Genomic DNA, 11,139 nt, shown 5'->3' on the forward strand with positions numbered 1-11,139 from the left:
TTGGGCCCTGCTCTGTGCGTGACAGGGGGTGGACACGCAACCTCCCCATCGACCCTGCCTTGAGTGTAACAGGGGGCGGTGCCCCAACCCCCCAATCGGCCCTACCCTGAGCATGACTGAGGGTGGCATCGCAACCTCCGTTCTGCCCTGCTCTGTACATGACAGGGAGCAGCGCCCCAACTCCTCAGTCGGCCCTGCTCTGAGCCCGACCAGGGGCTGCACCTAGGGATTGGGCCTGCCCTCTGCCACCCGGGAGCAGGCCTAAGCCAGCAAGGCATTGTCTCCCGAGGGGTCCCAGACTGGGAGAGGGCACAGGCCTGGCTGAGGGACCCCACTCCCCGCTGAGTGCACAAATTTTTGTGCACGGGGCCGCTAGTATTTTTTAATAGAACTCAAACCAATCTCTCTCTTCTCTTTCTCTCTCTCTCAAGCCTCCCCCCCAAAAAAAATTGTTTGCAATTTGTAATCATGATTTGAACTTTTCAAAAGCTGTGTGAGTCATATCTTTCCCTTTGATAATTTCCAAGTGACGAAACTGTTTTATAGATCAGTCCTTGCTTTAAATGATTCAATATATTTTGTTTGTGTGGGACTGAGAAAATAAATGGGAAATGTCATTCACGAATATGAGCCTGTAAATGAATATGTACAAGCACATGATCAGTTCACTGGGGGGAAGGGCGTATGTTTTTCTGAGCCTTTTGCCTTTCTCCATTCTCAAACCTGCTCTTTTCCTGTTTTAGTTTTCATATGAAATTGATGCAATGATATGGTAGGGTGAAAATCACAGGATTTGACATATGTGGGCTTTGCATTTATGTACATGATAGAGAGCTGTTCAAAATGTAACCATCTTAACACTTCTAGCCATACTTTTATAATTCACAAACATTGAGTTATATAGGGAAACTTTAGAATATACATCATTTCTTTTCATTTAAAATCCCCTCTTTTCATTCATTTCTGCAGGCAAAATTGACATTTTAATAATATTAAGAAAATAAATAAAATAAATTTGCCTACAATGTATTGCAGTTCCAAAAATATTTTACTTCCAATAGTATGAGTTTATCCCAACAGCAAAATTAGGATTTGACCAGGATAGGAATTATCTTTATCCTAAAGAGAGAAGGGAAAAGAAGGAGGAGGACAAGGAGGAGGAAGAGGAAAAGGAGGAAGAAGAGGAGCAGGTGGAGGAGAAGAAGACAAAGAAAGGAAAAGCCGAAGAGGGAAGAGATTAGGGGAACTGAGGAACAAGAGTGGCTAATCTGGTCTCTCCAAAATGTGTTAGGAGTGGTTAAAAATAAGGAAATGTGCTAGTGAGAATAGCTGCCAACATGCTACATAGACAAGTGCATTTTCATACTTGAAAACCAACACTTTTTTACAGATGAAAACAAACAAAAAGTTTTGTAGACATATCTGTTTCATAATTGGTGCTATTGTGTCTTTTTATGACTGCATCCTGGGACAAGAAAAATATCCCTTTTTAATCTTTTAAAATGTCAACAAACGTGTAGGCATTTAGAGAGGCCACATTTTGCTTTGTCTGCTTCTCTGATGCAGAGCTGCTGCTAGCTGCTAGCCTGGCTGCTGAGCTCACCATTTCTGTGGACTGTTCTGGGTCCCCCTGCAGGAAGTCACCCAGGTCGAGACTTTCCTGGGCATCCAGGCCTGCTATTCTGCTTTCTACACACCCCTTCTGAGCGCAGGCTCAGGACATCGAGGGGCAGTGCGCTTTCCTTTATTTCTGGTCCGATTGTTGCTTCTCAGCTCTGGCTTGGGCTCCGATCTTGGCATTTATGTCACAGGTATCACCGGAGAAACTGCTGGGAAACCAGATGGCGGGCCTAAGTGAGGACAGCAGCATCTGCTGTGGTACTCACTGTGCCTGTGGCCTGCTCTCTCTGCTTCCTGTTGATGTGATGGCCTTGTGTGGTCATTTTCATTCTGTCAATGCTATTCACCTTTCTACAGACCTTTCCAAATGTGGTACCTTTCTGTAACTGTTTTCATGCATTTGCTCTGCCTGGAGCCCCACCATCCAGGAGGGCTCATGACTTGGCTGGCTTCCCGTGGGTCCTTCGAGGGCTTTTGCTTACACGCCACTTCCTCAACGAGCCTTTCCCTAAGCACCCTTTATAAATTTACAGCACGCCGCTCTCCTCAACCTCCTCCCCTGATATTTTTCCTTGTTTTCCAGCATTATCCTTTTCTATAGCAGCACCACCTGCTGTATTCTATATTTAGCTTACTTGGATGGAGGCTGGATCACTAGGACACAGAATATAAGCTTCACCAGGGCAGAGTTTTGCCGGCTTTTGTCTGTTTGCTTAGTTACTGTATTCTAAGCATCTGAAAAATGCAGGCGATTGCTTAGCACTTGACATTTGTTTGGTTAAATGATAAATTGCATTGTAAATTTTGAAAGATCAGACTTCTGGCTTTACACTTGGTCTTATTCCTTTTGCTTAGTACAATGCTGAAGAGTTGAAGGGCATAGGTAAGTAGCATTTGCCATGTGTCCTGGGTATTTTATTTATCTTCTTTAATCCTTACTATAATCCCAGTCCTTCGCCCAGAGAAGTACAGCTAGAAATTAGCAGGGTCAGGATGTAAACTAGTTTCATCTGGCTCCAAAGTTGGAGCCTTTTTCTTTAAAAGCATAGTGTCTACCAAATAATAGTCAATAAAAGCCCCTCAAGATGAACGATGTTTACATAAATCACATGTATGCCAACTCAATGCCAACACTCCTTGGTTAAAAAAACAAACAAACAAAAAAACTGCCCCCTAGCTGGTGTGGCTCAGTGGGTTGGAGTGTAATCCCATACATGGAAAGGTGGTGGGTTTGAGTCCGGTCAGGGCACATACCTAGGTTGTGGGTTCGGTCCCAGGTTGGTATGTGCAGGAGGAGGCAGAGCTGAGTGATGTTTCTCTCTCAAAACAAAACGAAACGAAACAAAACAAAACAACAATGAAAAAAAAAAACCTTTAAATTAGCTCCCTATTAAGTGATAACCCCCAAAGAAAGCATTATCTAAAACTACCACAGATACTGGATATTATGGAAGCCATAAAGATGAGCAAGATGAGATGATAGGGGAAATAGGTTCCCTGTAAATAATACAAGGTAGAAATGACAAACTACTAAGGAATCTCTAAAAAATGAAAAATAACCAACATTTATTAAGCAATTACTATGTCTTAATTTTTGTGCTTACCTTTTTCTTATAAATGTATTTCATAAAACTCAAAATGAGCCTACATTTCTAGTGATGAGAAAACTGAGGTGCAGAGAGTTGAAGACTGATCCTAGCAGAAGTAAGCTAACCCCACAATAGCAAGAGTATAAGGAGGAACTAAGTTATTCTTAATAGGTGACCAGCAGTAAACCCATGGTATTCTATAAATATCTTAGGTATAGCTAGAGATCCAGTTACTTAAAAAATCAGACGTATTTCACATTACTCTTTTCAACTTCTGTATCAATGGCACATTTCTCACCTCCAAGGAAAAATGGTACAATCAAGTGTATTTAGAATTTGAAATCGGCTACATGTGAGTTTAAATGGTGGGTCTGTGTGGTCATGATTAAACCAGGATCACCCTCACATTAGAAAAGTGAAAACACGACTTCCTCCACAACATGTTACAAGAATTAAATGAGATAACTGATATCAAGAAGCGAGTAGAGTACCAGAATTTAGGCCATGTTAACATGACATGAAGAAACAAATTTGTGGTTTCTTATGTTCTCATTCTCTCATCTCTAGTTCTCTCTCTCTCTCTCTCTCTCTCTCTCTCTCTCTCTCTCTCACACACACACACACACACACACACACACACACACACACACTTTGTACCCAGGTTTGTACCCAGGGCACTTTGGAATGTTGCTATTTTTTGAGCATCGTTTTTCATTCCAAAGCCCTTCTGCTCTCGACTCTGCTGGTTTCCTCCGGAGGAAGATTCCCAGACATGCAGATCTGCTACCCCACTGAGGAATTTATTGGCAGCCTTTTTCTCCCCTATAGACAAGGGTGAGGACCACAGGGGAAAGTTGTAGATAGAAGTCCTAATGAAAGAGAGGAATGGAGAAAGCAGCTGGAAATATCTAGGCATTTGGAACAAATGGGAATGTCTCCCTCTCTTGGGGGTAATCACAACTTAAAAAATCTTTCTTACCAGACTGTTAGGATGCAAAAGTGGAATTCTGGGATTCTAGTATAATCTAGCCATCAAAAACAAACTAATAAGTAATCAGATTAAAGGTGGCCTTCCAGCTGATTAGTCGTTTCGGGAGGGTTGAAGTAGTTCATGGATGTCTGCTAACATGCATTTAATGCATCTGAAGTTTAAGGAAGGATGTAGAAACATGTTACTAGTTTACCTCAATAAAATAAAAATGCTTCATAAAGATATAGGTCTATTTCATTGTATATTTTTTTTTCCTAGAAACGGTGATTACAATACATTGAATAATTTTTCAGGGATTATCATAACATTGGTGTGCATTTCTATTAAAGAAAAATAAAATGTGTTTAAAACATAATAATTTAAAGAAACACCTATACTTATATGAAGAATATTGCTCAACAAATATTATATGAATGTAAAATACTTAAAGTAAGGGTTTTATATTGTAACTATAGCTAACATTTAAAGAGAAATGACGATTTATCTAAATAGTACATATTGTGCCTGTCTTTTTTTTTTCTATTTTGCGCTGTTCCTAATCTAGAATGGAAAAACATCCAAGTCTGGTTGTTCAGAACATTTTCCCTCTTATGGAAATTGTTAGTTACAGGAAGGAGCTAGTGGATCAAAGTTTAAGAGTGAAGGATATAAAAAGAAAAACAAAGTAAGTGAAAATCAGAAAGTTCATGAGAAAATAGACTCAAACCTATGGATTAAGGAAACTAGAAAACCCAGAAAATAAACCTGCAGCTAACATTTAGCAAATCTTTTCTTAGTTTTTATTTTCGGCATTTTCTTAAGGTACTGAAGAGAATTAACATTACAATTGTAAAATAGGATTAAAATATCAATTTCAGAAAAAGACATTCCTTAGTATTTCTCAGCTTTCCTAACTCAGGAACAAAAGCCTGTAAGTTTTTTGAGCACTTATCCACAGTCACTAATTATAGAATAAGACTATAACTACTTCCTTATCTGTGAGATTTAATGAACCAATAATTTTCTTAGTATGAATTTAATTTTAGAGTACTTATTATTATAAATGTGGATCTTTGTTGAAAGAATAGTATACTATTTATTACTACATATCTTTGCTTTGTATTGCCTTATTTTTTGTATAATTTAACTACTATTTTTGTAGATGTCATTATATGTATTAACATAACTTATTTTTTTCTTTTATAATTTAAGTGAGAAAATTAATTTTCCTCTTGTATAAGTGAGAAAACTAAAAGAAAGAAGGCATGGAAAGGGAAACAGAAATGTCAGCAGAATTTAGTAATCTAATTCTTAATATGTTTTCCTTTCTGGCTACTTAAAATAATATTGTTTGTGTTTCCATTATTTATGGGTTTTCCAATTATGGTATCTGGCCTTAAACGTTGCAATACAAAATCTTCTGTCTGAAAAGTAGTATAACTGAATGAAGTTTAAAAACCGTGGAAATGTGTCACTTAGCATTCTCATAATAAAATGCCGTTATTGTGTTACCAGGGTCAGACCGAATGAAAGAAAAAACGAACATGCGTGACTTCTGAAAACTGTATCCTGGGAAATCAGAAACAAGAGACTAAGTTTATTACTTCAAATCTATATTTCATCAAAGGCTTTTTGAGATGGTGTTGCTCATCTTAGGTCTTGTGTATTTTGATAACAAGTTCACCCTTTTCAATATCCTAAGGCACATTAACTGGCTAGGATCAATGGGAGAGAAAGAGATAATATATCCCGCAACAAATATACTCTCTTGGTGTGTTTCTGTGAGCGGATGACTTGGAAGAGGCTTGAGAAGCACTGCGTAGTGGTTAGGAACATGGATTCTATAGCCAAAGAGCCTGCGTTTTAATTCTGACTCTACTACTTCCAGCTGTGACCTTCTGCTTTTTGTAAATTATTTATCTTTTTGGTGCCTCGGTTTTCTCATGTTTCAAATGGAGATGCCCACAGTATCTAATTCATCAAGTTGTTAAAAGAAATCATTTTATAGTTCTCAAAATAGTGCCAGACAAGAAAGTTAGCACTATGTGTTATTATTATGGCTAATCGCCTCCCCAAAAATATGTCTGACAAATCACTATACATTTTGAACTCCTTCATTTATTTTTTGAAATAGAATATTTTGTATAAGTTAGCTTATTGTTGAGCATGTCTGAAAAGAGACACCAGCATATTCACATATTTATATGATAAATGAAGCTAATGCTTACCACAGAGATTTGTGAAATATTTGATTACAGTAAGACAGCTTCCTTTGGGGAAGGAATCTTCTAAATATCTTGCCACACCTGACCTGGCCAGTGTGGCTCATTTGGTTGAGCGTCGTCCCATGCACGGGAGGCTGCCAGATTGATTCCCAGTTCAGGGCACATGCCTGGGTTTCAGGCTTGATTCCTCAGGAGGGGGCATGCATAAGACAGCTGATCAATGTCTCCCTCTTATGGATGTTTCTATCTCTTGTTCCCTCTCCCTTCCTCCTGCAGAAATCAATAAAAATATTTTAAATTTTCTTAAATATCTTGCCTAGTTTCTAAGTCCCAAACATGGAATATTAATGAAAATAGTAGAACTAGAAAGAAAGTATTTACAGAATATATATATAGAGAGAGATTTGTTTCTTATTGTAGTAAGATGCTATAGCAGCTCCAGCCTCCCAACTTCCCAGACTTAAATCCAAGAGGAACAAAGACCCAGAAAAACTCATGTTGTATCTTACTTGAATATATATATATACACACACATACTGATGTCATAATGTCACTCTCTAAGTATTGTAGCACTAGAAATATGACAGATGTGTGACTGAAGTTCACTCATTTGTTTTTGTTAATCAGCAGCAATGCCCCCTTATTCTAGTTATAGTATCCCAACTCTGCTTTTGACAAATGTTTCTATACCAGCATCACCTGACTGTTCATAGGTTTCAAGTGAGGTTTCCTCCTATTTCCAAGGGCGGGGCATTTGGCTTAGGGAAAGCCACCAAAGCACAAAGCTTGGCTTTGCCCTGGATGGAGTGATGACTGCGGGAATGGGCATGTGACCCAACTGGAGTCAGTGAGATATAACATGAATTTTTCTGGATCTTTGTTCCTCTTGGATTTAAGTCTGGGAAGTTGGGAGGCTGAAGCTGCTATAGCATCTTACTACAATAAGGAACAAATCTCTGGAAAAGCTGTCACCATAGAAGCCAGAGCTAAAAGATAGAGCGTGACTAGGTGCAGGTAACATTAGTTGAGCTCCCAAATCATCCCAAGCCTAAAGCTAGTTATAGACAATAAAACTTGAACCAATGAACTCCCTTCCTTCCTCCTTCCCTTCCTCCCTTCCTTCCTTCCTTCCTTCCTTCCTTCCTTCCTTCCTTCCTTCCTTCCTTCTTTCCTTTCTCCTTTATTCCATGTTCCCTTTCTCTTAAGCCAATTTGAGTCATTCTTTTGTCTCTTATAACCAAAACAGACTTGGTATAGTGACTAAAAGTTCTTTAGGGTTATATCTTCTTCTTTGCTTGTTTCTGATAAATGTATTTTTAAATGAAAATAGTTAAGCTAGAAAATAGGCAAAATATACCAATTTAATAATTATAACTTTTTCTGATTATAATTGGTGTCACTTTTATTCTTATTTTATTTTAGGCTTTTTTGCATGTGTAGGTGTTTGTTTTTAAGACTGAATTAAGTTCACAGATTTTTGGTGTCAGATTTTGAGTTTGAATTCTGCCTGTGTGATCTTAGGTGACTTTTTCCTAACCTCAGTGTGCTTGTTTTCTTCAGTTTTTAAATAAAGGCCAAGAAGGTGTTTATCTGTCAGGGTTGTGGGGAGCATGAAATGAAATAGCACATGCAGATGTCTTAGCCCAGTCAGTGACTGGCACATAGTAAGCCTTCAAATCTTAGCTCTGTTATTAGTTGAAAGACTGGCATTTAGGATCCCACTGGCTGTTCAGTTTTCTTCTGGCTGTGTTTCAGTCATTTAAATCAGAGATAAAATAAAATTGGTGTCTCATCAGGTTGATTTTATTTCTAGAGAAAGTTAACTCGTATAACACAAAGGCAACCTCTTTGTTGAATTAGCAAAGCATTTTATTGGATTTAAGATACTCTGGGGCTGAGCCTAATGTTAAATTGCACTGTATATCAGACCTTCATTAATATAATAGCTGTTTTATGAGTTTTTATTTTTATCCCTAAGTTATTTACTTTCATTTTACTTTTAATTTGAATTATTTGTATTGATTAAATGATTTCTGGCTTGGCAAATAAAAGCACAAACAGAAGCATTATTAGTTAACAAAATTAATAATTGAAGATCAGACTTCCATTACTGAAAGCTTTGAGCGGCTTCAAACATATGTCTATGTGTACACCCTGAGGAGTTTCTCTCCACAGTTGCCCCGCCCTCTAGTGGTAGTTACAAGAATGCCGTTTTGTAGTCCCCTGCACAGGAAATGCCTGTTCTTACTTCAGTTACCACAATCCTTTTACAGGAAGTTAGGTGTGGTCTTTGAAGGAGAATTAAAAAAAAAAAAAAAAGAAAAAGAAAAAAAGCATGATGGAATTTTATCTGCAGTCTTCTTGATGCCAGTTTATCAATCCCAAAATCTGAGTATAAAAGATTCTGCAGGGGTAATGTTTTCATATTCTTATTATGCTTGTTCTCTGTGATGCTTCTGTACCTTTACAGTAGAATCCTTGGGGGAATCAGCAGAAGACCACTTTCATTTTGAACCTGCTGACTGCATGTGTTAGCATGTCTCTTTTATTAGAACATCCAGGCATGGCAGTTCTCTGCTGGCACACTCCGGGGAGGGACTGCCATGCCTGTCTCCAGGCAAAAGGGTCTCTGGGGCTGGGTGAGGAAGGTGAGGGCTGTTTGGAGGCACCGTGATACTGAAGGCAGTCTGCTGGCTGGGGGCTGAAAGGTCCTACCTAGTCTACTTCGAAAACAAATGTGGAGACGGTACCGTAGCTTATGTTATTTTTATTGTCCCTGTTTTATCTGGCGCATGCTACAGAAATTACCCAGATATTAAGGAATTGTACTCTTAGAAAATGCACTTCATAATAACTGGCAATTCTCATTCCTGTACAGTGGGGTTAAAATGGATTGACATTTTTTAAAAGAAGGGAAAATAGATAAATGATTGACTACAGATGACATTCCGGTGTCAAGATTTTGGTTGTATTATTTTAAAAAGCACAGACACTCCTCCCACTGCCCGAGAGATCACGTTTGGCGTGATTGGTGTGCTCTGTTGGGTTATGTATGTTAATCCAGTCAAATGTGATTAGAATACAGTAAAACTTCATTTACGGTATTGCAAAGACCAGCCGAAATAGGAGTTTGCTTAAAGGATAAACTATCTTCAACTTGTTGTTTTATTTCAAGTCCAAAGCTGCTCTGTACCTTTTATGAAATGGGCACTATTTGAGAAAATGGGCTTTCTCCAGAGTATTTTCTAAGGCACTGCAAATTTGTTCACTTAGGAAGCAATGACACCAGCTAACAGCAGGTTGCTAAGCCGGGGGTCCAGTCCAGACCTCTGACGCGGGTGACTTCCTGCCCAGTTTGGCAGGAGCTGGATCCCTTCCTGTGCAGCTTCTGAGCAGTTCCAAACGCAACCGGGCATCCCCTGCTCCTTCCTGCTCCCTTGTTTTCAAGCAGCATCCACCTATGTTCCCACCGCCTGGCATTTCGGGATCCCCAGAGCTTTTTACCAGGTGCGTGGATTTTGAATAAGCTCTGAGGGGTGGAAAAGTAGGCCAAAAGGAGCACAGAAAAAAAAATAAAGAGATACGTGCAAGATCCCCGGAGCAGCCCAGGTTCTACAGTTTTGGGTGATGATTCATCTCTTGTTTTGGATCTCTGATATTTTTTCAGAAATGATTTTTTTTAAAAAAAAAGATGGCTGCCAAATTATTCACACAAGTGAAACAGCAAGCACAAACCAGTATCCTCCATTTCTGAGTTCTGAATTGAATATTTCTACTTAAAACATTTTGGAAGAGGGAGAGAAGATTACCTCATAGACATCCACTGAATATGTAAGACAGATCTCCAGGCGAGCAAGTGAATACATGCAGAGAATTCCCTGGGTGCCAAATACAGCTAGCTGCCTTAGTAAAATATTGTTACATCTAGCTTGGTTTATATATTTCGTGTCAATATCATGTAATTGCCAGTCACCTTTTCCCCTAATGGCTATTGCTTTCTCTCTCTGTGTGTGTGTGTCTTGTTTCCATAGCACTTTCTTCTGCAAGGAGCTAAACAGTGACTAAAGCAGGATGAAAAGATGGCACAGTCAGTGCTGGTACCGCCAGGACCTGACAGCTTCCGCTTCTTTACCAGGGAATCCCTTGCTGCTATTGAACAACGCATCGCAGAAGAGAAAGCGAAGAGACCCAAGCAAGAGCGCAAGGATGAGGATGATGAAAATGGCCCAAAGCCAAATAGTGACTTGGAAGCAGGAAAATCCCTTCCGTTTATTTATGGGGACATCCCTCCTGAGATGGTGTCAGAGCCCCTGGAGGACCTGGACCCGTACTACATCAATAAGAAAGTGAGTTCTTGATCTAGTGCCCTTGACTTCCCCTACTTCCTAATTGGTTCTGGGCTCTCCCCAGAGATGTCTGGTAAGGAGCACTGGGCCTCTTCCTCTCTGGGTCAGGTAGCAGTAGGATGCTGGGTGGGCCTGCCCATGGAATGACCTTATTATCCTAGAAGTGTTTTGGAAGCACTCATTGGAACCTACATTCTCAGAGCAGGCAGAGAGCTAAAGAGGCATTTTGCAGAGTGGGAACGGAGGAAGGGCAAAGGCTGTCACCCTACAGTGTGGTGAAGCAGAAAGTGAAAAGGAGTCATTGTTTTATACAGGTGGGGCAAAAGTGGGTTCATGGTTGCTCGTATAGAAAAAAAAAATACAATCTATACTAATAAAAGGGTAATATG

The 11,139-nt window shown here is 39.4% G+C and overlaps 1 protein-coding gene across 6 annotated transcripts in view; it reads left to right on the forward strand.

Moving 5' to 3' along the window:
• The window catches only part of LOC102768064 (sodium channel protein type 2 subunit alpha), a 121,567-nt gene that overhangs the window by 20,941 nt on the left and 89,487 nt on the right, over positions 1-11,139 (forward strand). For 2 of the 6 annotated variants that reach the window (XM_006766504.1, XM_006766508.2), the window contains exon 2: positions 10,436-10,750. In XM_006766504.1, the coding sequence (XP_006766567.1) occupies positions 10,484-10,750 (267 nt within the window). In that variant the 5' untranslated portion in view covers positions 10,436-10,483. Of the gene's footprint in view, positions 1-8,532; positions 8,817-8,994; positions 9,151-9,712; positions 9,912-10,435; positions 10,751-11,139 lie in introns of those variants that run through there. The other 4 variants (XM_006766503.2, XM_006766505.2, XM_006766506.2 and 1 more) reach the window with 4 other exon arrangements.

This window comes from Myotis davidii, unplaced genomic scaffold (genome assembly GCF_000327345.1).
Source record: "Myotis davidii unplaced genomic scaffold, ASM32734v1 scaffold59, whole genome shotgun sequence".
In the NCBI taxonomy this organism is placed as follows: Eukaryota; Metazoa; Chordata; class Mammalia; order Chiroptera; family Vespertilionidae; genus Myotis; species Myotis davidii.